General features: G+C 40.0%; 1 protein-coding gene across 2 annotated transcripts; it reads left to right on the plus strand.

Moving 5' to 3' along the window:
* The first annotated feature begins 783 nt into the window (after positions 1–783).
* On the plus strand, positions 784–27,281 carry SLC39A8 (solute carrier family 39 member 8). Of its 2 annotated transcripts, none has more exons than XM_075090744.1 (8): positions 784–1,246; positions 8,536–8,704; positions 14,575–14,744; positions 15,299–15,421; positions 16,463–16,630; positions 22,460–22,667; positions 23,191–23,375; positions 25,441–27,281. In XM_075090744.1, exons 1-8 carry the CDS (start codon positions 1,055–1,057, stop codon positions 25,585–25,587), a joined length of 1,362 nt encoding a protein of 453 aa, XP_074946845.1. In that variant the 5' UTR covers positions 784–1,054; the 3' UTR covers positions 25,588–27,281. The 2 variants fall into 2 exon arrangements, with proteins under 2 accessions (XP_074946845.1, XP_074946844.1); XM_075090743.1 differs by lacking the exon at positions 25,441–27,281 and adding an exon at positions 24,058–24,204 and having other exon boundaries at positions 969–1,246.
* Positions 27,282–27,874: the final 593 nt, after the last annotated feature.

The raw sequence follows: 27,874 nt of genomic DNA on the forward strand, positions 1-27,874 counted from the left end.
CAGGGATATGTAAGCAATTTTGTAATGGACAGTTACAGAATAACTCGTTAATAGTACAAATCTCTCCTGAGCCAGAGCTGCTACTACATGGCTGCTGACCTGAAACAGGAGAATTTTTATCTAAACCCAGTTATCTAAATTTATGTTGTTATATTATCTAATAAACGTAGTTATCTAAAGCTGTTATCTGAACAGTCTCTTGAGTGACAGCCCCTAGGAAAACACCTGTGACCAGTCACAATTTCCTCTGTTTGTTAAAAAGGATGCATTAAATCACACGCTTTCTTGTGTGCATTAAACCTTCCTAAAAAGGTAGGCTAGACACAGATCCGCTTCTCGGCCTCTGGGAGGGCGGGAGGGAGGCCTGAGGGAAGCAAGTTGCCTAACAGGCTGCCAACGGAGCGGCTCATTCCAAGGTCCAGGTGCCTCGGCCCGGAGATACGGTCGGTGAGGTGTGTACGGCGGGGCCGTACCTGCCTGTGCACCTGGCCTGGGCCTGGACCTTGGCCTCGACTATCCCATCTGCCGTTCCGTGGGTCACGGCAGGTGGGTGCGGGGCCTGCGTGGGGAGGGCAGGCCGAGCTCGGCTGGAAGCCGCCCTCGGGGCAGCGCGGGGGAGGCTGCCTGCCCCCATGGATGTGTCTGATGGGTTTGTGCGTGACCCTTGGCCCCTGGGCCAGGGCCGGTAGCGACCAGCCATTCTGCCCGCGCGTGGGGCCGTGCGGGGACAGCCCCAAGCCACCCTCCCGCCGTGACACGGCGTTAGGCGGGGCGGCGGGGGAGCAGGCTGGCGCTCGCTAAGCAGCCCCACGCCCCGGCGGGGACCGGCAAGCGGGACGGCCCCCTTGCGGGGGCGGAGGGGGACACAGACGGGACCTCCCGCAGGGGCGTTGCGGCGGCGGAGCGGCGCCCGCCCCGCCGCGGTCCCGCCCGCCCCATCTCCCCACTACGCCCCCCGGGGAGGGGCCGGGCCGGGCTGTGCGGAGGGGCAGTGCCGTCGGGCTGCGCCGTCCTGCCCGCTCAGCCACACTCGGCGCGTCCCGCGGGGCTGGAGATGCTCCCACGCGCGGCAGCAGCAGCGGTGCGGGGCGCCCCGGTCCCGGCCACCTTCGCCGACGATGTGCTGCGCGTCTTCGGGACGAACCACAGCCTGTCGGCCGGGCAGCTCTCGGCCCTGCTGCACCGGCTGGGCGCCGCGCCTGCCCTGGGCGCCGCGCTGCCCCTGACCCACCTGCACCACAACCAGGTACCGTGGGGGAGCCGGGTCGGGCCGGGGCCGGGCACGCACGGCCAGGAACAAGGGCCCCCCGAGCCGGGTGGGCAGCTCCCGAGTTTCTTAAACCTCGTCGCCGTCGTGTTTCCTCACGTTGAAGCAGGGAGGGAGGGGGAGAGAGAGCAAAGTTCTCCCCCAGGCGCTGGGCCCGGGTTTCGGGCAAAGGAACCGGTCCCCCGGTGAGACCGGCGTGCGGTAAGGGAGAGACCGCCGTCCATCAGGGAGCGGCTGCGTGCTGCAGTGCGGGGCTGCCCGTGGGATGAGCTCTGCCTCTTCCCTGCTCAGCTCTTAAACTGGCGCTTTTCCTGGGTAAATAGCATCTGGGCAACGGTAGAAAGCGGGTGGGAATCAGCTAGTGTTTCCCTCCCAGAGTTGTATAAGCAAATCTTTGGGACTTGTTAAAATGCAATTGTCGTGTGATAGTGCAAACTTGATTGCAGGTGTGTCTACTTGTGTAAAGAAACTTTTTTTTCGGAAACTTTCATATCTTTCATCTACGTTGAGCGCAAAATGCACACCCATCAATTCATCTACTAAAAGCTATTTAAAGTGATGTTTTATTTACTAATTATCTTTGGAATACCACTTTTCACAGACTAGACTGGAGTATTTCTGTTGGAAGAGACCTGCAACAATCATCTGGTCCAACTGCCTGACCAATTCAGGCTGACCAAAAGTTAAAGCGTGTTGTTAAGGGCATTGTCCAAATGCCTCTTAAACACTGACAGGGATGGGGCGTCGACCACCCCTCTAGGAAGCCTGTTCCGGTGTCTGACCACCCTCTCAGTAAAGAAACGCTTCCTAATGTCCAGCCTAAGACTCCTGTGGTGCAGCTTTGAACAATGAAAATATTTTATTCTGTTTAGTGTCTCCATGCAAAACTCAGACCTCATTGCTACTTTCAAAGTCTATGTAATTTAATATCTCTATAGTGTCCTAGACTGACTGTTTCCTTGAAGGGGAATCTTGAGGCTAGTGGAGATTTCCTTATGCTCAGGAATCAGGGACATTAAGTCAGTCAGGAAAATGAAAGGGAAGCAGGGATGACTGTTTGCTCTGGTTTGGTTCAAATCCCTAAGAAACAGAAGAGGTATGGTTCTAGGGGGATTGAGGAATTTTTCTTACCTTAGGAGTAGTAGCCCTTTTGCTTGGTCTGTGAAGGAGACAAACCTTGGATGAGCTCAGTTTGTTTTAGGAAGTGTGCAATTCTGATGTCTTTACCTTTACTGAAGGTTTAATTGGGACTTAATGCCACTGAAATCAATGTAGTATTCAGTGTAAGCATGGCAATATTTGCCAGAGTCACTGCTTTCAAATCTCTCAAATTGAGTGCTGTTCCAACACAGTGTATTAAAAACATAAACTTTCCCAGCCACATGTGCTAAATACAAGTTTGCAGTGTTGAATATGGCTATGAAAAGGAGCTTTCTTTAATGGGCATAGAAATGAGTAGATTCTTCAGTCCTTCAGGTTTTCCCTCTGCAAAAGCACGTAGCCCTCGTACACAGGCTTTGGCACAGGCTACAGAGGGGAAAAAAAAAGTAATGCTGTTTCTTATTACTGTAAATGAATATTCCTCATAAGTCATTTGACGCTTAACTGAAACAAATTTTTTTACAGGCCTATTTTAGTTGTGTCTATTTTGAATAATATTTAGGGTACCATACTAAAATGTGTATGCTTTCTTGCCAAGTTAATTGTATTCTTTCTTAAAATTCGCCTCACAGCTGCTCCATCAGCTACCATTTAAGCAAGTGCATTTTGCCTCCTGGCTTTTGATCCCTCATAGATGTTAGGTATATCAATGACTCTGGGCAGGTGGGGCATGCGAATGCATACTCATACCAAGTAAATCATACGTGATCTTTTTCAAACACTGTGACTCCTTGTACTTACACGTTGATAATTTAGTGTTATCTACTGGTTATGACAGAAGTCATAAAGCAGCATATTCTAACTTTGTTGGATGGCATCAGAGGCCTAAGCTCTGCCGATTTTCTGCAGAAGAAAGTAAATACCTCTGGAGAGTGATTCAGATAGGCTGAATCTGTTCAGGCTGCATAAATATCTGCATGTAGGAGGAAGCAAGGTTTATCTTAGACCTTCAGTTCTTAACTTCAGTGTCCAGAGCTAGCGGGGTGACTCGCAGGCCTTTCTCCCAACCAAGATAACACACCCCTGCTCTATCAGAGAGCCCGTCTTCCAAGCCTGAAGTAATTTTTAGTGGAGAGCTGATCTGTAAGGAACAGGTGATACAGCACAAACTGGTAGGAAGGAACAGTCTCTCTTAGTTTTATCTCGCTATTAGTGTTCAGTTTTAATGTTTCATTCATACAATTTTGGTAAGCCTATTAATCTCACCTGAGAAGATCTACCAGAAGCTGATCCATTTTCTTAAAGACTGAAAGAGTTTGGATGTGTAAGCCAGAAGAAGATAGATGCTTGGTTTCTGTTTTCCTTTGATACCAGGTTGACTTAAAAAGATAAGGGAGAAGAAAAAATTATTTAATTTGTTGATGATAGTGTTTGAATGTATACTCACATAGGCATTTATGGTAACTTATGTCCTATGATGTCCCTGAAGATGCTAATCTTTTCCGTGTAAAACACAAAAAAGAAATTTTTTGAGTACTGTTTTGGATTTTTTCATAGAACTGTCTCCATTTCCTTATGCTTTTTGTCTCTTTTTCTTTCATCCTGCACTTTTATAATTCTCATTACTTTGCGTTTATATTTTCTTTGCTCTTCGATTTTTCTTTTATCACCTTTCCTTAATATGTAAGCTAAGAATTCCTGTCAGAGAAGTAAGCAGTAACTGAGCAAACTCAAATACTGGTTGCTGCTGTTTTTTCACATTTTACTGTGGCATTCCAACACATTTTAGACCTACTAATAGGGATAAAATTAGCAATTTCAGTATAATAGGTGATGGCATGTTTACTCATTCTGTATTTTACATTATTAGCAAGATGTAAAAACGTGAAACTATACTTGATCTTCTGTCATTGGGTTCATTGTAGTATGACAGCTGTACATGTGTGCGCCGGAGGATTAAATTACATGCTCAGAAGCTTTGGTCAAAAGTACATGGAAGGTAAATGGGCATTGCAAAGAATGGACTTGTTAACATCACCTTTAGTTTGTGCTTTGACATAATCAGCAGGTGCTAAAATCATGCATCATTTCCCTTCTTTGGCTTTTCTAAATCTATATTTATACTAGTCTATATGTCATACCTGAACACTGTGTCTTAATGTAGTGCATTTTAATTTTGAAAGAAAACATTTGGACTAAGATGTTTGGATTTGGATTAAAGTCTTCGTTAATATTAATGATAAGACAGAATTAATTTTCACCTCAAGATGTGTCAAAACCCCATAACTTTGGTGTTTCAGATAGACTACTGCTAGGCTAGTATCTGCTCTGATTTGGGGTTTTTTTGGTAGTGTTTCACAAGTTACAACTTGTGCTTTTTGAAAGGAGGGGGAATGGCCTGACAGAGTGTGGCTTATGGTGGTGATCCAACACCATGATCTGATGTTGCCTGGCCAGTGAGGAGATAAATAGGCTTATTTGTTCTACCCTCTAAGTGTCTTATTTCTACAGTATCTTCAGCAAATTTCAGCATTCGTGGACAGTTTTCAGCTCCCGGCATGAACAGCTGCCTTGAACATGTATGGGGGGTTGGGGTGGAGGGGGTGGTGAAATCCCTAAAGCATACAGGCGTATTCAAGCAGCTTCATCTGCTTTGACTCATTCTCATGGAGTGCTGCTTATTGAAGGCATGGTTGACTCCTAGCATCCAGTTCTTACCTGTGCTGAGTGACAAAAAGGTGCCACCACATCAGCATTAGATGCTTTAATTTGTTATAAGTAAGTTGAGGAAGACATAGTAATATGTCTCTATTTTGCCTTATCCAGGCTCAGGCTAAGTAAAAAAAGTAAAACAAATGCTGGTCAGGTAGGTATCCACTGCATTCTTTCTGTGCAGTGTGACCCACTGCTCAGCCCTGGTGTGGGCTAGGCTAGTATTCAATCTGGAAACGTCTAGAAACTGCAGACCAGGTTGCTGTTGGGTATCTTAGCACTTCACGCGTGGATGCTACAGATAAAATAAAGGGTGAGCAAAGATAAGAACATGGCAGAAGATCAGAAAAGGGACTGAAGCATTTACAAGACGGTTGGCACTGTAGCATTTTTTGTTAATTTTCCAGTTAGAGGCCCTCTCTGCATTGTTTTCATCTGAGCAATTATCCCATCCTTTCCTTCAAAGGATGTGGTAAACTGGTGTCTGCTTTTCATTTATAAAGATACTGGTGTAGAGAGATTTGAGACAGTTGAGCATCACTTTATTCATTTAACATCTTAAAAAGTAATCCCATATTGGTCAATCATCTTTGGGAGAGCATTATCAGGAGAAAAGAAAACATCTGTTTGAATAAGCCAGTTGATGGTTTAATTTTTTTTTAGGTCTGAGAACTCTGTAATTGTGTAAATTCTGCTGTTTTAAGTCCTCCCAAATTTTGATGGAGGCATTTTAAAAATTATTTTTTAACAGTTCGGGGACATGACCCATTATTTCATATCTTTTTTGCAATTGTTTATTAAATGCTGGGAGACAGTCACATTGTAGCCAGTCCCCTCACCTAATCGCTATGGCAAGGCTTACTGAATAGCAGGGGACAGACATGACGGTAGACCTGGTGAGCCAGGACGTCATTCTCAGTCCCCTGTTCCATGAAGCTGAATTTCCTTTCTGCTGAGATCATCCATCAGTCTTACAGAATAAATAGCTTATGTTTTTATAGTAGTGTGGCTGCCTTAATGTATTTATCATCCAAAGATAAATGCAGAGTTTTGCAGTGTGAAAACATGAGTTGCTCCAATCCAAGGCTTCTAATAGATTTAATCTTTTAATTAATCCTTTAGTTGTGCCAGTGAACTCATGCAAGCTTGCTTCTTAGCTCTTGGATGTATGTAGGAGTTTACTGAGAGGATGAGGTGATTTATAACACTGAATCATTTATAGGAATTATTATCTTCTGGGATTGTCCTTGAACAAAATAATAATAGTAATTAAATAAAATGCTGTTTCTCATCCTCACACAAAGGAGCTCTTGTCCAATGGTGTTTCTCACTTATTTGTTTGTATGTAGCCAAAGGTGCAAGTCTCCAGTTTACTAATTAATGCTGTGTCTGATTTATTTTCCCTGCATAATCTTTTTTTTCTACCTACAACATGTTTTGGATTTTTGTGAGCTAATATTACTACTAATATATTGGTATTTTAAAATACTAGTCATCCATTCTGTGTTTCTAGGAACAAGATAGTTAAAGATTATTTCTCTTAGATATAGTTATGTCATGAATTCTCCGCTTCTGCTGGCTTGTTTTTCTAAGGGCTTTTCACTGTAAACTTCCAGTATTGGCTCTATAAGCCACTAATACAAGAAGCACTATATGGGAACTATTCCTATAGACCACAAATATCCTCTGTTTCACACTGGACATTATCAGCCATGTATTTGGCATTATTCCATAATGTGGAGTTACCAGTAAAATGAATAGGCACATAACCAGTTTAGAAAGCTCCAGAGGTTCATGTGTTGGGCTGTTAAAGGCTGTATCTCCAGTGGTGATTTCTCTGTTCACTGCTTCCATTGAGATTAAATGGAGCAAAATGCTTTAAAACAAAAGTATTTTCGGTTACCAAGCTATATTTATTTTGTATGTGATTCTTGGCATTAACATTGACATTGAAAGATGAAAGTATGTGCATGCTGCTTGTATATATTTGAGTCTTCAAGGTCTCATGGCCTTAAAAAACCTTACGTTTAGATTCAAGCATGTACTTCAGTGCTCTGCTAGACCGGGTCGTTAGAGGAAGGACAGAAACATCCTGGATGAAATTGAGCTGAAGTCACTTGAATTGGCCTGCATGTTCCCTTCCTCCAAGTTAAATCAGAAATAGTCATATTCAAGTGATGTGTGCATGCCTTTCACCTTTTGGATAGTGTTAGAAAAATATTTTTTAATGGAATCAGAAGCAGCTCTGTTGAAGTAAACTACTTGCTTTGGGTTATCCCTAGAAGGAATTTGCTTCATAAATAATAATCTTGAATTATTGGAGAAGTGCTGCGGAATCTGAAGGCTAGCAAAACTGAAAAGAGCAGGGAGTGACCATTTGTTTTTATTTTGCCAAGGCTTCCAATGCTCTACTTTTGCAACCACACTGATATTTGCTACAGGGGAAGTTATGCTCTAACTTGATGTCCCATATAGAAAGAAAACACTTGATTTTTTTTTTTTATTTTGTCTTCAGACTCAATGCATTTGTTGTACAACTGTAAGCCAAATCACTTTTGCTTACACCCAGAAAAGAACACTATTTCCTTATTTATCGTTGTAGGAAATAATGTGAATAAAAGGAAGGTGTTAGATGAAGGACTTCAGTAGTATACAACATTTCATATAAAAATACTCAAATTTTCTGTAGATATATATTTTAAGATACTTAATGGTTTGCCTTTTATCTTTTTGGTTGAAAATAATGAACTGAGCAACCAACCCTTCCCCTGGCCTGGTTTAGCACTGCTAAGTACATTTATCCTTCACCCTTTGGATACTGTTACGTCCTGAGCTGAAGGCAAAGTAAAGATCCCCACTAGGAGTCTCTCTCATTGAAGTATGGGATGGTTTTACAAAACAATGTTTGCTGTTAACAGTTATTGCTATAAAATGAATTAAAAATGTTCAGTGCTGCCAACATTCAGAGCATTTTTAAACAGCTAATTTGGGGAGATAAATAAGAAGCATTGTCGTGACGTGGTCACTTACATGAATAAGCAGTCACTGAATTACCAATCATTTTCTGACATACTCTGTCACTGAGAATTTAATTGCATCTGGCCTGGTCTTTAATTATTTTTTAATTACCTGAGATTTGAATTTTTTTGAAGCTGTTTTTCCAAATACATCGTAAGGTTTAGCTGTCCTGGTTCATGGGGCATAAGATTTGCAAATATTTGTTTAAAATGTGTTTCATTGATTTGTGATTTATCTTACTTAAAATACTTTGAATCACTTCTGCTTCACATTAAGCAATCACAGTGTTTTCAGGCACAGTGTATAAATGCTGTGTACACTTCCTTGAAAATGCATTGCAGTATTTTCATGTTGTAATTCTTGGGTTTCTCAGTGTATGATTTATTTTTCGGTTTTGCATTAATGTATTAAGTTGGTAAAATCCCTTTTTGTTCCAGTGCTTGACTGGTGAGGAAATTTTTTCTTTGCATGAGATACCGAACAACAGTCACGTATCGAATTCAAGCTTCTCTGTAATATGTCCTGCTGTTTTGCAACAGCTAATTTTTCACCCGTGTGATCATCAGGAAGACTTTGTGGATACATCTAAACCACTTTCTTTACAAGGTTAGTTCATATTAATTGCATTAATACTGCAACTGGAGTGGGGTTTTCTTGGGACAATAGTAAGCATTTATCTGTACATGACAGGAGTGTCTTGTTTAAGAGGATATAGTTGTAAAGTGGGAACATAAAATTAAAATGCTGTTTCGGGTCAGCAGGCTATCTCAGAAAATATCCTATCTCTCAACAGTGATCTATTCAAAATGTTTTAGAGAAAGGTGAAAGAACTGAGTAGGTAGTTATGGAATAATTTGCCCATTAAAGGAAGAGTCTTTCCGACCTGTTTTATTTGGGTAATGGCTTGTGCCCTGCAGTGTAAGGACTCTCGCTTATAGGTGGTTAATAGGAGGGAAGATGGGAGTACGGAAGGGAAGTTGTGCAGGTAATTTGCAGTGGGAAATCAGACTTAGTAGGATGTGCATGTATCAAGGCAACTTAAGGTAAAACTATTAAGGGACTTCATTTGAGTGGAATTACTTGCAGGGGGAAGTCGTGGCATCAGGGGAGCAAGTGACTGTTTTACTGGCGAAAAATACTCATATTCTTTCCCAAATCAGACTCCTGCTTTCATATCATCTTCTGTGCTGCCCCCTCCACATGGAACATCATCACATCGCTGAGTAGCCTTAATCTTTCTTCCTCCTATTTTTCCTCACTATTTGTTCTGTATTTATTATGCACAGAACTGTACAGTGCAGTAAAAAACGTAAGACAGGGGAGATTCAGCTGGTTAATGAAGCCACTTGTTGCACTGGTAGGGGTCAAGTGTGTAATGGCCTGTTTATTTGACTCAGTATTCCAGATAAATTTATTTTTCCAAGGAAGTCAGCTGAATTAAAGTTAAGAGGATGTTGGATGAACAGGTGCCTAATGGCAGCATTTGTGAGCAGAGATGAAGCAGTGTTTTTCATAACTTTTGAAATATTAGTATTAAAACATTCTAATGTAAGTTATGGTATTTATTAAGAATTGTAGATCATTCCTAAAACTTATCTGTGTCAATTAATAATTGGAATTGTATTTGATTAATCGCTGAAACCATGGCATCAATTACCATGGTTGTTCTAGATTGCTTATACCATATGAGGGCACATATTGTCAAGAAGTCCATAATATCTGCACTGGAGGCTAGGATCTGCCTTTGTCTTTTTTTAGTTTGGGGCTGTTTAAGTAGGTTGTACGTAGAAGCTTGACCTATAGTTAACCTTCTAAGCTATTTAGACCATTCTTCTTGTTTTTCTTTTATCCTGCGAGCTCAGAAGCAATGTCCAGTAGCCAGATAAGCAAGGCAGCCTTCTCCCTGCCCCTCCCTTGGCTACAGCACAAGAAATCTGCAAGGCCCAGGGTTAGGGTATTTTAAAACCCAAAATGTATGAGGCTGTGACACACAGTGGTGCCAGTTTTGAAGGGAGATTCACAGAAAGGCCTAGTGCCAAATGTATATGTTGATTTATGCACACCCCCATGCCATCACAAAATGAATCTGTATTGTGGCAGCACTGAGTCCAGCTGATTTCAGTCGCTGCCCATGAAACAAAATCCTCAGTGCATGTTTCCAGCTGTGCTCATGTGAATTTTCTGCGCAGGGACTCCTACACACTTAACAATATTCTGTCTTCCAAGACAAACAGACAAGACATACAGAAGAAATTAGTACAATTAGCTTTACGGGGCAGCTACTTGCAATTAAAAAAAAAAAAAGTGCTGCCAAAGCGGAGTAGAAGTTCGAAGGCAGCATGTAACATGTCCTTTTCCCTTGTGGTTTGTATATCTCATATCTAACCTAGCTGTCCTTAGGGGCACACTCGTGTTCTTCCCTTTCTTGCTTCTCTGAAAGGTAATAGGGAGGTGCATATCACTGCATGAAATAGCTGGAAATGCCCAGTGGCATTCCTTCTGTGCAAGGCGAACAGGTTCTTTGCTCTCTGCTTAGCTTCTTCAGAAAGGTATTCATATGCTTATTTCCTCTTCATCCTGGGACAGGACTAGGAAAGTCCCTGAGCCTGCCTCAGGAAGGCCCAGAGCAGTCATACCCACTTCTTATAACGAACAGTACTGAGCAACGGTGTTCTAAGGGGGGCACCTTACTTGCACTCCTGCCATTTTATTTTTCAGATTTCTTGTGTCTTTGGGTATCTTGGCTGTCTTGTTGTTGGGTCCACAGTTCTAGAGACAGAAAGAATAATGGTATTTGGCAAAAGCTGACCATGCCACCAGCCTCTGGGAAGAGTGTGTGCATCCTAATGCAGAATGCTGTGCTCTGATAGAATCATAGAATCATCCAGTGCCCTGAGCTGGAAGGGTCCCGCAAGGATCATCGAGTCCAACTCCTGCCCCTGCACAGAACAACCCCAAATTCACACCATGTCACTGAGGGCGTTGTCCAAGTGCTTCTTGACTATCGTCAGGCTTGGCGCTGTGACTGCCCCCCTGGGGAGCCTGTTCCAGGGCTCCTCCTCCCTCTGGGTGAAGAACCTTTTCCTAATACCCAACCTAAACCTCCCCTGGCACATTTTCCTGCCATTAGCTTGGGTCCGGTTGTTGGTCACCAGAGAGAAGAGATCAGGCCTGCCCCTCCTCCTCCCCTTGTGAGGAAGCTGCAGACCATGATGAGGTCTGCCCTCAGTCTCCTTTCCTGCAGGCTGTACAAACCAAGTGACTTTAGCCACTCCTCATATGGTTTCTCCTCTAAACCCTTCACCAACTTCATGGGCACTCTCTGAACACTCTCTAGTAGCTTTGTACCCCTAATGTACTGCGGCGCCCAAAACTGCACCCAGCACTCGAGGTGAGGCCGCACCAGCACAGAGCAGGGCGGGACAGTCACCCCCCTCGTCCGGCTGCAGTGCAGGGCTTGATGCCCCCCAGGACACGGTTGGCCCTCTTGGCTGCCAGGGCACGCTGTTGGCTCATGTGCAACTTGCCATTGATCAGAATCCCCAGGTCCCTCTCCGCAGGGCTGCTCTCCAGCCTCTCGGTCCCCAGTCTGTATGTACAGCCAGGGTTGCCGTGCCCCAGTCAGACTAGCCAGCTTTCTGAGATGCATGGACTCTAAAAGCTTAGCTTTGGTGGAGTCCTAGTGAATAAAACTAATTTTAAGACAATAGTGCATACATGATATTGTGAAATACAGTCAATAATGCAGGAACTTTGGCAACATTGGTTGTCTTGGAACTTTATCACTCCCCCCACCCCCCCTTCCCCCACCCCCCATTTGTGGTATTTTTCTTGAAGTACTAGTTCCTGTAATTGTGTAATTATGGGGTAATTTTTTTCCCCTTTCCAATTACACTTCAGGCCTTTCTGAACTCAAACAAAAGCTTGCCACAAGTCCCAGGAGCACCTTCCTGGAGAATATATAAGGAAGTTCTTAGATTTATTTTATGCCTTTAAAAATTTCATTAGTTTAACTAGTCCCCGTACTACTGAGGCTCATTGCAGGATCTGTGGAATGCCTAGGATGGATAATAATTTATTCTTTCATCATCTGAGGTTATTTAATTGCTTATTTTAATTCTTCCTTATTCTTCCGCTTGGGGTGAGTAAATCAGAAACAGAATATCACTATGTAAAATCCCAAGTTCTTTGGGCCATCTGGATCTACAACAGAATTTTCAAAATAAACCCACATCTATCTCCTGGCACCCCTAATCTCTGGTAAATCAGGAAGAAGAAAGGCTTTTCCCTTTACATTTTTTTTGGTGACAAAAGGGGATACTGCATACTGGTTGATTAGAATATGTCCTTGCTTGTGAGCACAGGTCCTTTAGTACATTATGAAGCATCTTCCATTGCATCAAGCATACCAAATGGTGACAGCTGTATCATTCATAACATGTACTTCAAGTGAAGTGTCCCAGTATGTTTTGCTTTTCTGAACAAAAAGCATCAGCATGAAAGTTAGACCATTTGTTAGTGAAGCGTGTAGTATCATGAGAACTTCTCTCACAATTTGGCAGTAACCTATTTTTCTGTGCTTGGTGTTAAGCTCTGTTCTCATATCATTTTTGTCATCAACTGATCTGCACACACAATTTGTAAATTTATCCTTTTTGTCTTTTATTGTAAGAAGTAATTAGTACTGCCTTTTTTTTTGTTGTAATTTTTGAAACTTGTTCTAATTTCCTGTGTCTGATGAAGTAATTTGGGCACGTATGCTAAATGCTTCATATATGATAAATGCATATAAGTGGGTTTTTATTTTCCTAACTCAGTTTAAAATGTATGTTTTGCACAGAATATCATGTGGGAGTTGTCCATATACTAAACTGAGACAGACTTGTGCTTCTATAGTAATCCCAAACTGTAAACAGTGGTTAGTGACTCATGATGGCACTGGAACCTCATTTGTTTATTATGGATTTGATTTCAAAAAAATATTTACAAACTTAACTGTAATTTATTTTAATGAAAATTGATCTCCTGTGTAGCTTAGTTGTGTGTTTTTCCTTCTCTCTCTCTCAAAAATATGGCAAATGAATATTCTAATTGGCATTGATTTACCTTCTGCAAATGCTTTAAATGTTTCTAATGCTTTCTGTTCTTGACGTAATATAAAATTCATTACATATAAAAATTGTGACACGGTGCAAACAAAGCAGAGCCATCCCAGTTGCAGGTGAGGAATCTAGCTTAGTGTGTTTGACGATTGTGTTGCAGGAAAGTTAGGCTGCAGGTCGTAATCTGATCTGTTAGTTTCTGCTATACAGAAAGGAATTTATGGTAACTTATGTACATACATATTGTAAAGCTTATAATGATGCAATTTTCTGGATTATACCAAACTGTTCTTATATAGGCAACACTGCGTTGGCTTTGACTATTATTTGTGGTTAATTTTTAAAGACAAACCCACTGTCTTGTGGTTCTGTGGCATCACCTGAGGCAGTGTCATAGACCTCTTCAGTTCAATCTTTGAAGATTTTCTCTGCAGTCACAGGGACTTGAGATGTCACTGGGAAAAACAATAGTCATGCATAGAGGTACAACTTTGTGATGCTTATGAACAACACTAGCAATCACACCCCACCCCCCAATAATTCAGACTCCAGAATAATTATGATATGGCTTTGTACAATTCCTGGTGTCTGAAATCTAAAAATCTGAGACTATGCTTTTAGTGAAGAAGCTAAGTTATGGTGAACCCCTGTGCATTTGCCACTTCTTAGGAAGAGTTTTCCCCATTGTGTACCTAAATCACACGTCTGTGTTTTTGAACCTAGAACCTCTTTTTTGTATGCTTTCATTTCTCTATTATAATTGTCTCTACTATCAGCTATCTGCCACCTCACCTGTTCGATAAGCAGTGATGGGTGGCGTTATCAGCTAGCAGAACTACTTTGATTTAGAGGAGGGGGAAGAGTGTTAAAAAGTTAACACCTCAGGATGATTTGAAGGTGTCATACTTTAACAGGAAGGATTTTTGGGTCTAGTACAGCCAAGACAGCAGACTTGGAGTTCCTTAGGATTAAATGACAATCAGATCTAGCCTTGGGACTAGTAAGACATTTTTGTCTTATGTCTATGCTGTAGCTACTTTGACTGTTGGCCTAAGCCTTAATTTTTATTTTTCACTGAGTGTAGAAAGACCTGATTTATACTACCAACAGATAGGCTATCCCAGATCTTACACTAGCACAGTTTCCAATTTAATATGGTAGTCCCAGACAATGTTTCCAGATATTTCATTTCTGCAGGTATGCATCTTAAATATCTGCGCATTTTAAGATTTTTATATTTGTGAAGTATCATTTCAACCAGGCAAACACTCTTTTTTCCCAGTTCCGTGCCAATTTAGCTGTTAGAAAAATCAAAAACAGCCTGAAGTGGGTGTTATACTAAAATATCTTATATTTCTGCTTGTTTATCCACAGTTTGGGGATTTGGGTTCCTGGCTGTGACTATCATTAACTTGGCATCACTTCTGGGATTGATTTTAACTCCCCTCTTAAAGAAGTCATATTTCCCCAAGGTTTTAACCTACTTTGTGGGCTTGGCCATTGGTACTCTCTTTTCTAATGCAATTTTCCAGCTCATTCCAGAGGTAAGTAAGCGGAATCATTATTTGGTTTGCATACTAGTTTCTAAAGTGTATTAATTTTAGAAGCATGGTGCAGTGGGGTTCTGTGTGTGGGTTGCAATCTCCAGAGTTGTGGGTGGGCTTCAGCGCCATTAGCTACCATCTCTTTCTGGCTGGGTGAGCAAAGCCATCAAGATCTATGTCTAGTTGTGCCATTGGAAAGACCAAGGGCTATTCTGCCTATAGACAGAAAGAGAAATACATTGGATACAATTCTGGTGAACTTTAACGGGACTGCAGGTTAGGCCCTCCTTGTCTTGTACTGCACTACTACATTCTGAATGTAAAGTTCTACTGAACTAAAACACTGTTAACATTTAATCCAAGGTAAAAAAAATTGAAAAAGGTCAGGATCTTTAATGATTTCAGCCTGATGGAAACTCATGGTCGGTAGAGAGACAGTCTGTATTTTAGAGGAGTATCTGGGGGGGATGCGGGTGGGACTTTGTTTGTTTGTTTCTCTGGAAATGTGCTAAGATTACAGACTAACTTGCTTTGCTTTTTTAATTCACTGTTAGGCATTTGGGTTTGACCCCAAAGTAGATAACTATATCGAGAAAGCAGTTGCTGTGTTTGGTGGATTCTATATTCTCTTCTTTGTGGAAAGGATTCTTAAAGTGATATTGAAGATCTATAACGAGGTAATGAAACTTGTCACTGACTGAACAAGCCTTGCCTTAAAGTACCTGTTACATTTTATGAGGTACTCGATAGTTAAATAAAATGTGGGGTTTTTTCCATTTTATCTGAGGAATTCAGCCTTACTGCGTGTTCTGATACATCTGTTTAGAATCCACATGGATAGGGGAAGTAATCTCACTTTTTTGGAGGGAGCTACAAGCAGAGCTGGGAATAGAATCCAGATGCAATTGTGATCTGCTGTCAATGGCATATGCTTTAGTTGCTCCCAACGGCCAAGTCATTGCCATGCTAGCTAAAAACATCAGGAAAACGTGGAAATATGTAAGAGCTGGAGAGAATGGAGTCTGCCTCTGGAGCTCCCCTTTGGGCAGGAGAAATCAATGTGACATATATATCTTCTTAGTCATCAGTAAAGTGTAGCTGTGCTGACAGTGCCTGAATCTCACCTTCAGTAACTTCAGCTCTGTGTTTCCGCATGCCCTGGTACGCAGACCTGCTTTAGTGGCACTGAAGTTATCCATATTGCACGGGGCTCTGCTTTCTACCTATACGCCAGAGTATTTGTTTTCTGTGTACTCAAATGAGCGAGGCTGAAGGTCCCCCCTCCCAAGCTGTTGCTGATATTGAAGATTATGAAGATAAATTGTCCCTCATTTGTAATAACTGCACAAAAAAAGTGTTGCACTTTATTTTTTGGAAGAGTTGACAAAGGCTGATAAGCAGCCATGAATAACTAGCAAATGTTGATCTTTTATGGTCAGGTGTTTGGCTTGGGAGGTTCTATATAAGTATAAAAATGAAAAATCTCCACATGTATTCTGATTAGGTAAAAGGAAGAGACAAGTTAGGGACTTAGATATGTTTGGAGTTCATTCAAACATTCAAATCTTTACTGCTGCCCATTTAAACATTTACTTGGTATTGAAAGCAAGGCAGCATGAATATAATGCCCCACCTTTTCTTTTTTGGTCTCTATTTTCTTACGTTTGTTATTTTGCTTTTCTTTTAATTAGCTACCTACTTATTTATTTGTCACCTAGACTGGTCATAATGACTCAGAAAACGGCGAACAGAATAATTCTCAGGATAAGACTAACCCACCCAAACCACTATCATCGAGCAACGGCGGGACGTGTTATGCAAATTCAGCTGTCATAGAAAGCAATGGAAATCTTGGTTTTGACAGCATCAGCGTGGTCTCAACACAGGTATGAAAATGGTGTCTATTTATTTTATTGCTGTCAATTATATAAACATATCTGAAGGGAGAGTTAATATGAATTTTTATTACTTTTGTCAAGTTTTTGTAGACTTATAGCTTATAATTTCCTTGAGCCCGATGAAAAAAATGTGGGGTTTTGGGGCAAGCTTATAGAAGCTGAATGGTGCATTAAATTTGTAGCCAACAAAAAGAGTTAACTGATATCAGTGTCGGGAGGGGTAGGACAGAGATACGTATCTAATCAGATAATTCAGGTAATTTTGATTTTGTTGTTGTTATTGCTTTGCTTTAAGAGGGATAGTGTGTTTTAGTGTTGCATGATTTGTATTGTGTTCCTGACTATGTAAAGCCATAAATTATAGAACCTGATTCCTCTGAATCAATTATTAATGAGCAAAACTAATAGAGTAACTTTTGTGCAGTATCTTGTGAGCACTGGTTGTGCTAGTCCAGTATATTTGCATACTGTGGGAATTATGGAGGTAATACGTTCAGACAGACGCCATTCCTCCTGGTTTAAGTATTACCCTCCTTCAGGTTTGTTCTCTGTATCTCTCTCTCTTTGTTTTCATACTACAAATATGACTTCCTTCTGTCTGAGAAGAAAATGAAAGCAGGAAGAGAAAGTTGGTGTGCTGCTTTACATCTTTTTCCCTGTACAGGGAGGAGCAGTACTGTCCCTTATTTAAAAAAAGTAAAAACATATAGAAACAATTCACTGGTGACTAAGGCAGATTTTTTCATAGCAGAGATTTCCCGTTTACCACCCATGTTCTTTAGCCAGTAAGTTGTTTGTGGGAAGTAGTGAGGAGCAGGAGAGGAAGCCAGAGGCAGGCCCTAACAGCACCTGAGAGTTCTGCATTGACCCTGCAGGCTCACAGGGCATTTGATGCACGCAGTTTAAAGTACCAAAATCGTACTTGTCCTTACTGTAGAAATGTCATGAAGTCTGGTGAATAAGGGGCGCTTTGAAAGCTAGGAGAAACATGTTTAATAATTAAAATTGCCTGGGCACCAAGAGGGAATTAGTATTATGAGCATCCCTAAACTGTATTTTGTAGGTTTATAAAACAGACAAAAGAACCCTCCTCTCTCTGTGGAGACAGTCATCTCCAGTAGTATGGGTGTTGTTTTTTCTGCCCTGTTTGTGAGAAGTTTCATGTGGACCTATTCCATTATGTTTTGTCTAGCCATCTGCTTACACATAACATAAACATACCAAAATTATACCATATATTATAATAATAATATGAACAATATAGCATTTATTTCTAGCAACTAGTTTAGCTGCAGTGCTTGTGATCATGAAGTATTGTAGGTCACCCCAAGGTCCTTTATGGAATACTCTCACATCTCCTTTTACATGCAGTCTTGACTTTAAGCACTTAAAATTTCACACAGGTTCTTCTCCTGTACTTATTGTTCTTACAAAAATTCATGCTTTCTATTCTTTCTTCCTCTCCATTTCTCCAAAGCCAGGAAGAGAATAAGTTGTATTAAAACCTCCTAAAAGTAACAGGTTAAAAATCACCCTGGAGCCAAGGCTGGCTGCAAAGAAATCCCAGTAGCAGATAGCCTGCTGCTGTTATTGGAGGTAGCAACAAAAAAGTGGTCATTACTCTTTTCCTCCTCCAGCCACGTTCAAAGAGGGCAGGTAGCCTTCAGAGTCATGAGGTGGCTGAGGGGTTTTGGGGAAGCTGGGGTAGTGCCATGAGGGTAGGCAGGCATTCAACTTCACAGGCATTGGGTATTTATGAAGGAACCATTTGGCGTAAGCCAACGCATACCTAATAGAATTTTAACATGTCCTTGTAATCTAAAGCTTACTAGAGAGGGCAAACACAGCGTAGCCAGAAATCATCATGTAGGCTTTAAGGAGGGAGTTTGAAGTCCAGTTGTGCCAAAGTGTGGTAGCTGTTTTCAGCTATGGGGATCCAGCCATATTCTCTCTTTTAATGCCAGAGCAGACTGACTGCCAGAGTAAATCTAAACGTTTAATTAGTCACATACTTTCAGATTTCACTTGCAGCAGTAATCGCAACCTTGGAAATCTCTTCTGTGCTTACCCAAAATTTGTATCTACTATGCATTAAAATTATATGGCTTGGCAAATATAACTTTCGAAAAAAGTTGTTTCAGAGACAAATTGCTGAAATGTCTGTATCCTCAAGTGTACAATGTTAGAGTTGTAGAGCAAAACCTTATGGTGGCCTGTATGTATGCCCTGGGGGCAGCGTCAGGATTCCTTCTTGGTCCTGTGGGCACTTCCAGAGGACACAAAAGGACATGTCTGGTTCATGTCTGAGGGAGTCAGAGACGCATTAGAAATAGTAATCTGATGAGATATCAGAGAATAAGAGAGTCTATGTATGATTTCTTAAGTTTGGGAACAAAGGAGAGGCCATTAATTTTAAAGAAAAAATTGTGTTCAGAACAGCAAAAATACCAAAGGTGTCTTTGGTTTACCATAAATTGTGGAGATACAAATAATATAGAACTAGACTAATAATGAATAGAAGTCAGACCTGATAGTCAGCTGGGTATTACAGTGCGCCTTAGCTGGCACCTCTTCTGTGACGTCTGCTAAACTACCATGACAAAGTGGGAAAAATCCAGCAGAGAGAGGCACTGTTTGTTTTTTGCCTTGGAATCTTACATATTTGTAGGGCAAATTTGTCAGTAGTCTGCCTTATCTTAAACGTTAAGAATATGTATTAGTCATTCATCCACTTCTATCAGACAGGCAATCTAGCAAAGTTCAGAATGTAAACCCAGACAAGCAATGTCATTGTACCTTATATAATTTACAGAAGTTAAAATAGATTACAGACAAGAATTGTGGTACTTCAAAGCTACACAGTAAACGGCAGATAGCCAGATATATGTTACAGAAGCCTCTCAGAAACCAGTTCTTAGTTTTTAAACTGCAATTGTTTCTGCATTTTGAAAGATGGGATCAAGAAAGTAATTTTTAGAAGTAAATCAATACAGTTCTAAATTAATTGCAATTATTTAAAAAAATACATAGACTAAACAGCCCAAACCTCAGCACATTTCTAGTGTCAGTTCCATTCTTGATGATTTCAACAGCTAATTCTTAATAGCAGCTTCTTACTAAATGTTCATTTTCTTCAAACACACATAGAAAGTTCAGCATGTCTATCTGTAAATTACTTATTTCAACAAAAAAGCCCTTTAGATCACATTTTTGTTTGTCATACACATGCAATGCTTTGGACTATAGTTGGAATTCTCAACTGTGCAACTGGTACCAGAACATGGGTCCTTTACTTAGGACTATAGTCCCTATACTTCTATGGCTAAGGCAGGAATGCCCCTACAGCCTTCAGAAAACTGTAGGCATGCACATGGTTCCCACATGAAAACAAATGTGCTTTGATGGGAACAAACAAAGCCAAGTATGTACAAGTGATACTTTTGCACATTTGTATTACTTGCTCACTGTTTGCATTATTCTTTTAGGAATTTTAATTCTAATAAATTCTTTCCATAAAACAATTTCTTTTTTAGAGATGCTTGGCATTTGATGTGAGATTTTTTTTTGTAATAGAAAGTTTTTACAGAACAAAACCCACCACCACCACCTCTTTCTCATGTATAATAGAAGTTGCTAATGTACTTTTTCAAAATACAGACTCCCGAGATTAATATTGTTGCTTTATCAGAAAATGTTTGCTGTTGTTTGGGTTCTTTTGTGTGTGTGTGTGTGGTTTCCAAAAGAACAATATTCTTTTTTAGTAGAAAAATGAATTAATTATTCAAAATGAAAATTGTGCATTGTCTCAAACTCCACTTGCTCAATGAAGCTAGAAACACACCCAAGAAAGATGATGTGCTTTTGGCAGGAATGAGGATGATCTACAAAACAATGCCTCCATCAGTTCTCGGGCAGCTTGAAGAATGGTCACCAGGGAACAGAATAAAGCCACAGGGGAGCAGAACTTCCACTCAGGGAGCTGGATGAATAGGTGGAAGGGCTTCACTAATTGTATTTGGATTTTCTCATACTCATGTTTCTTTTTACTTCCAGTTACCTATTATATGTATTTTATGTGGCTTGCTATGTAGTTTTTCTTAAAGTGAAGTTCAAGTTGCTTTTGTGGATTAAGAGAGGGGTCTATTACTCATAAGAGATCCGATCTCAAACAGAATTAGTACAGGTACAAATGAATCATCCCAAAAATATGGCTGGCATTGCTTGTGTGTTAGATGAAATGTTGAGAGGAAAACCTCCAAAAACTGAAGGCCAGCATGTAGTACAAGTCTAAAACCGATGTGTTTGGCTCGGTGGGGAAACTCCCAATTTTTGCATACCATTGCTCATTTTCACATTGCAGAAGTATAATTTCAGGACTTCGTATGCACTGAGTAGGAGCTGTAAGTGTGCTTTATGGCAGTTGTGGCACTACTCAACCAAGGCTTTATCAGCTACAAGTTCCAAGTAGTGCACTAGGCATCTAACACAGAAATCCCTGACGTGAACTTTTGTCCTGTCCCAAGGCAGCTCCTACATGCAAGAATGGAGTATGTCAGATAAGTCTGGTGAGCAAATCGTGAGACAGACCTTACTGCTCTGTCATTACAGATTTTGTAAGAATTTATTGATCATTATTATATTTCCCTGAAGTTCAAAATTCCGTTGCCTGGTAGTGTTTGTATTTGATATGGCAAAACTAAAACAATTTGCAATGTTCTTAAAAACTAAGGAAAATTTCTTGGAATAATCTGTGACCTTTTTATAAGGAGGATGAGGTGTTCCTCTACATCCTTCTCCTACAAGAGGAGGAGAGGTGTATAAATATGTGGGCACACAGATGTATATATTACTGCTTATGTATTCCAGTTAGTAAGGACTAATTAATGCTTTATATGCAAATTCTTTTTTTATTATTTTAGGGGGGAAATACTATAATGCTGGCAAATATTTTGTAACTACAATATGTATGTGTACAGAAATTTATCAGAATGGATCATCAGGAATTTTTAAGGGGAGGTAGTTTGTGCTCCCAGCTAAAATGGCATTTCTTTTTATCTGCTTCAGGTTTTTCATTATTTCATGGCACCACATATATAAATTACTTCTACTTCTGGGAGGAATTATTGAGATCCCTGGTGTGTATGTGCGTTGCAGTTTTATATTAGCCTGTTGTTTTCATGCTCTGAGCCTTCAGCTCGCACAGTCAGAATTACCCGCTGCTGTTTTTATTAAACATGCACTTTGTAGAAGCTAATTTGAATAGCTGGACTTGACTATCATTACCCAAAATTAGAAATAAAGTTTATGGAGTATCTGGATATGTGTCTATATTCACATGTACCTGGCTGTTACGGTGGCAGCTAAGTGTGTCCCTGACAGCATGGTGTACTGGCCAGATGTGTTTTAGGTAGGAAATACAGATGCTGTAAGTCTCTGTGATTAGATCCTTCTCATTCAACATGCTTAATAGAGGGGGCTGAGGAGGCTGCGAGGAGCCTTGGCATTCTTAATCGGACGGAGACTCCAGAGAGACATTCAGACTACTGCGGTCTGAACTGCTTTCTGCCTCAGCTGAAGGGCATTTAGATACAGCTTTGTAGCCAGAAGGGCGACTGGGCCCTGCATGTTGACTTGTTGAAACAGAAAACATTTGCTGCTGCTACCTGTGCCTTTTGCTTCTTGGACCAAGCATTTTGGTGTCCACATGCAGTAGAGCTTTATTTTATATTTGGCATTCATTTAAAGACAGAAGTGTGATTTGTTGGCTTCTTTATTCAGTGTTTTATGTAATTGCTTTACTGTGTTATTTTTTTCTAGGAAGAAGCCACGCAAGGCGGATTATGCAAGTGTCTTAATGAGCGTCCACTGTCAAAGATTGGAACCATTGCTTGGATGGTTACGCTGAGTGATGCCGTACATAACTTCATAGATGGTTTGGCTATTGGTGCTTCTTTCACTTTGTCTCTGTTTCAAGGGCTTAGTACCTCCATAGCCATCTTGTGTGAAGAGTTTCCTCATGAACTGGGTAAGGAACTTCATTCAACATGTTGCTTACTGTGGACATCGCTGTTGTAGGAGGTTGTGCTGGCCAAAAGTTGGCGCAGATTGAAAGAAAGTTTAGACAAATTAATGGAAAATAAATAGTCATCAAAAAATTCCCAAGCACAAAAATATACATCTAGCACAGGAAGTTCCCAAGTGCAGGTGGGTAGGAGCTGGGAATGTATATTAAAGAGGTATTAATTGCCCTGTTCCTATATGCTGCATACACTGTTGTATTCATTTTTTTAAAAAAATCATTATAGGTAGTTCTTAGTTCCTGTGCTCTTAGCTCAATTGTGCATTGCCTACTTGCTTTAGGATATTTCACTTACCTTAATGATGAGAATTTCCCTTCAATACTTACTTGAATGAAGGAAAACAGCAGGGGATTATACTTTGTACAAATCATGTCTTTTCTTCAGACTTCCTCTGAAATCAGAAAATAATCAGAGTCTCATTTTCTGAAGATGGTTTACTTTTTTTTTTTTTTCCTTCTTTTCTTTTAGGGGATTTTGTCATCTTGCTTAATGCTGGAATGAGTACTCGGCAGGCTCTGTTTTTCAACTTTCTGTCCGCATGTTCCTGTTACATTGGGATGGCCTTTGGCATATTAGTAGGCAACAACTTTGCTCCTAACATCATCTTTGCCGTAGCCGGTGGAATGTTCTTGTACATCTCTTTGGCAGATATGGTGAGATAATAGTTCCTTTTCAGTTATTTATTTTTCTGTAAGAAAACAAAGACTGCAATGAGTGTCTCCAGTAGAATTTAGTATTTTGTCCGTTGCGTTCCAGTGTCATCTACTTATAATAATAATAATACTAATAATTATATGTTAAATCATCAATTATACCCTTAATGGAGGTGCACAAATAGTTATGCTTATTCATGAAACATGAAAGCCTTTCACCTATAGTGCTGATCAGATTATTGCTGAAAGAGAGTTTTATAGAGAGACAAGCTTTCTGTAAATTTGGGCTGGTTTCATCAAAGAGTAAAAAGTGTATAAATACTTTTTCAGCATTTTAGAGTGGCAACATGTTTCACCTTACTATTTTTAAGAGATTCCTTTGTCTAAACAGTATTTTGAAAGAAAAGCAGAAAAAAAAAGGTAAACAAAATGAAACTACATGTTTAGTTTTGAGTTGAATGAAAGGTGTTGTGTAACCACAGTAATAACTTTGGGGTTGTTTAGGTGAAAAACCCAACTTAAATTCTATTCTGGTTTAAATTTAGAGTGCTTCAACTTAAATTTGTTATTAAGTCTATCAAAGTAGGTAACATTCTTTTCTTTGTATCTGTTGTTCTGTTCTCTGTTTCTCTCTCTCTCTACCCCCCTCCCCTGTTCCCCCAATCTCTTGCTCTTTTTATAGGTTTTTGGATTGTATCAGAAACCTATCTGAATTTTTCTTCTCCCTGAAAAGTCTGAAATAGGGTATTCAAGTGCTCTGTACAGAGATCTGGCTTTCCGCTTTCTGTTACGATTTTCATACACTTCTGGTTTGCTTGTCCAGAAGCAGGTAGGATTACCTAGAATGTCATTCTTTCCTTCTTTTTGCTGTTCTTGTTTCCTCCAGTATTGGCATAGTGCAACCTTTGCCAGTAAGATCACTGTGTGGTGAGGCTGTGGGCAGGTGAGAATGTGTACACTGAGGAGTGTGCACAAATGAGCCTTGCTGTATGGCATGAAGCTGATCTGGTTTGTTGTCTTTGCCTCTTGTGCAAGAGGATTACAGAGCTCTGGAATGATTTCTGGGAAGGTTTGGCCACTTCCCACTAACCGTAGTCTGTTCTTCAACAGTTGCATTACCTTCAATGGCTGTGTTTGCCTTGTGAGATCAAAGATAGATAACAGCTTCTGAGTCACCCGGCATGAAGGTTTCTAAACTAACACTGAAATGTACAGTCTTTGTTGCATTCTTGGCTATACTGCTCTCAGCACAACAGAAGTGTTTAAAGCCTATTTGAGTATGCTTGTCAAAATCCACTGTGGTTGGCTTTATCTTCAGCAAACACATACCCTGAATCACCCCTTACAGGGGACTTTATCACCAGTGCTCATCTGCCATCACCTCCATTGGCTCTCAGAGGAGTTATCTTTGTTTCTGCAGTTAACAGCAGACCAGTTGTCCTTTGCTATTATGTTGCCATTAAGATGGGTGTTACGGAATGAAGAATCGCTTCATTGCGCTCTAATGTAATATTGCATGTGTTACCACCAGTTCCACAACATTCTTCTTTCTTCCTTGCTTTACCACTACCTCATCAGCCCACCAGCCCTTCTGTTTGTAATAGGCTTCATATTTCTGAGGGGTGGACTGTGTTTTCAGCTTTGCTTCATTTGCTTATAGATAAAGCAGAAGAATCCTAATCTTCCATTTCCTGAACAAGGAATCATCTGTTTATACCAGTGAAGGAAGAAACACAACCTTTAGCAATACAAGGGCAGCTGCTCCCTATTGGGGAGCCATACAATTGGACCCTAGGAGACTGCTGGAATCAAAAAGAGGAAATTTGCATGAGAATACGACCAGGTGAAATCACAGTAGGGAGGAACAAAGCACCACTTTATTTCATCATCCTTGGTGAAGTGGTTTTGCAGGATAATTAGCTTGACCTGTTCCTGTGACTGCCTTCACCCTCTGTTAGTTCTAATATTCAGTCCAAAGTAGCAGTGTGGTTCAGTTCTTAATGCCTTAAGTTATGCATGCTGCCACGAGATGGCAATAGTTACCAAAAAATATCCCTTTTTTCAGTTCCCAGAGATGAATGATATGCTGCGAGAGAAAGTGACAGGAAGAAAGATGGATCTCACGTTCTTCCTTATTCAGAATGCTGGTTTACTGACGGGCTTTACTGCTATACTGATGATTACCGTGTATGCAGGAGATATTCAGCTGTGATAATGCAAGTGAAAATGGAATCAGTACTGAAGACATCAAGTAAACTACAAATGGAAGACACTTAGGATCCATAAAGGGACATTCATTTAATCTACTTGGTTTTGAAATGGTGACAAGTCCTGCCCTGTCCCCCTTGCTCCAAACACAGGAAATTCTTCTTTAGGACTTGCAATCAATCCAAGTACAGGAGCTGTCAACTTCTCTACTATGCCAAAGAACCGATTTTAATATTTTTATTTCTACTTAAAATTATCAGACATATCTGAACATAGAGAAAGGATGTTACTTGGCCAGTAGAATTACGCAATACATGCGATTCAAGACCAAGTGAAAGCTGAGGTCAAAGAAGATGCTTATTTAAAAGAAAATAATGGAGTCTCATATCCTTTTCTTTAACTGTGATGAAGGCAAGCAGTTTCAAAGCTGGTTAATTTTCATTACTTTTGTTGCAGGATTTGTCTGTGTAACATCCCCTTCCTCCACCAAAAAAAAAAAATTAAACTATTTCAGAGTAGGTACTAACGAAGCTGAGATTTTTAATTACTAATTAACACTGGAAGGAAAGATACCAGTTACTGCTTTTGATCTTTTCTCTTTATAAGTGCACTAGGGAATTGTTGATTTATTTTGAGACCACTTTTTTAATTAGAGGGAGCCTGTTTTAAATTTATGACAATTTATCAACTCCATAGTATTTTAGAAACATTCAGTCATTTAAAAATGTTCAAGCATTTTGTATTTTATGGCAATAATCATGTATTATATTTAAGTTCCATAAGTATCCCTTTCAAAAATCAGTATTTTGGATTAAAATGTGTAGAAATTTATTGTTAGTTTTTCAAAGAGGAATTTAGAAAAAAACTTGCTAAATTCAACATTCCAGTAAGCTTTTTTTGTAATTTGAATAGTTTTCTTGTGGGCAGTTGGGTGAAAGTAAGTGCTACTAAAATATACAAACACTTATCACAATCTGTTGCATGTTACTTTTCTAAAATCATGCTTATATGTACGAGCTCTTCTAAAATAAAAAGTCAGCCACTCTGGTGTTGTAAGATGTGTGCAAGGAAATTAATAAAAAAATGTATTCCATTTCAGTCACCACTCAGCTTTGAAGGAAGTGTTCTTATTCTCTAGTAAGTTACTTTTTTTCATTGATTTTTAGGCAAGTGTTACAACTTCAAAGAAGATACTGTTTCTTGACATATTTCCTTGGCAGTAGGAAGAGACAAATCTTTTATTTTTAATTCACTATTGAAATATATTTTCTAACAGGTAAAGGATTTATTCTAACATTATTTGAATCTCATCTGTAATTACATTAGAGAAAGTAACTTCTAGGTGTCTGGTTGATAAAAACTTGAAGGCAAACTGCACAGGAGTTGTAAATGATACTTATTTAAAAATATGTTGTAATTATTAAAATGTAGTTATAGTAGTCCATGATAATTGCTGCATGGAAAAAGCATTTTGTTGCTTTATGCCCTCTTAAGTTTCTATGAAGAAGAGTCCACCCACTCCATGTTCTTTCCTTTAATTCTTCCATTTGTTAATTCCTTGGATATAAGCTGTTTGTAAATGCTACTCGTGTGAATGACAAGAATGTATTATAGTAACTATGAATGTTCATTGACTTTTTAAAATCGTTTGACCATTACTCGCTCAACGGATTATTAAAATAAAATGTCTGCATGATACCTTTCACCTTTAAATCCAAACATTTGCAAGGGAGACTTGATTTTTGTTGTCTCCCTAAGGAGGAAGAACCGAGACAAATGAGTCATTGAAATAACCTGCTGTTAGATCACAGAGCAGACTAGAGATGAAATGAAGTCTGATTTTTCAGGGTAGTGCTTTAGTCACAAACCAAATTGCCTTTTCTGCTAGTGGAATATTTAGTAGGTAAGAAAGCTTTCTGAATTCTATATGAGCTGGTTTGTCTGTAATCTTTGCTTTATGTTTGTCCAGTCCATGTAAAATAAATCTATTCCAATTCTAGGACGGCCAGAGATTTCCTAGTTTTTGCTGATACATCCAGGGAGGAAGAAGCATGAGCGAACACTCAAAAAATTGCTTGCTCTCAACTATAACTAGCTAAATTAAGTATCAGCCCCATTCTAACAGTAGCCTGGAACTCATTGTGGTCTTCTATATGTTGAAGTATTGGCTCTGCTGCTCCAACAAGTTTTGCAGCCTGCCTGAAGCTTTGCATTGCCTTAGTTAAAAGAGCTACAAAACCTGATCTACATAGTTTAAAGGTGACATGACCATGCATAAATTGCATTCAGTC

Source organism: Phalacrocorax aristotelis, chromosome 4, assembly GCF_949628215.1.
Source record: "Phalacrocorax aristotelis chromosome 4, bGulAri2.1, whole genome shotgun sequence".
Taxonomy (NCBI): domain Eukaryota; kingdom Metazoa; phylum Chordata; class Aves; order Suliformes; family Phalacrocoracidae; genus Phalacrocorax; species Phalacrocorax aristotelis.

Excerpts from the sequence above, each read along its gene's own strand:
- SLC39A8 (XM_075090744.1), top strand. The coding sequence starts at position 1,055 with ATGCTCCCACGCGCGGCAGCAGCAGCGGTGCGGGGCGCCCCGGTCCCG. Across the intron at positions 1,247-8,535 it reads CCCACCTGCACCACAACCAG|TGCTTGACTGGTGAGGAAAT; the intron begins GTACCGTGGGGG and ends TTTTTGTTCCAG. Across the intron at positions 23,376-25,440 it reads ACATCTCTTTGGCAGATATG|TTCCCAGAGATGAATGATAT; the intron begins GTGAGATAATAG and ends CCCTTTTTTCAG.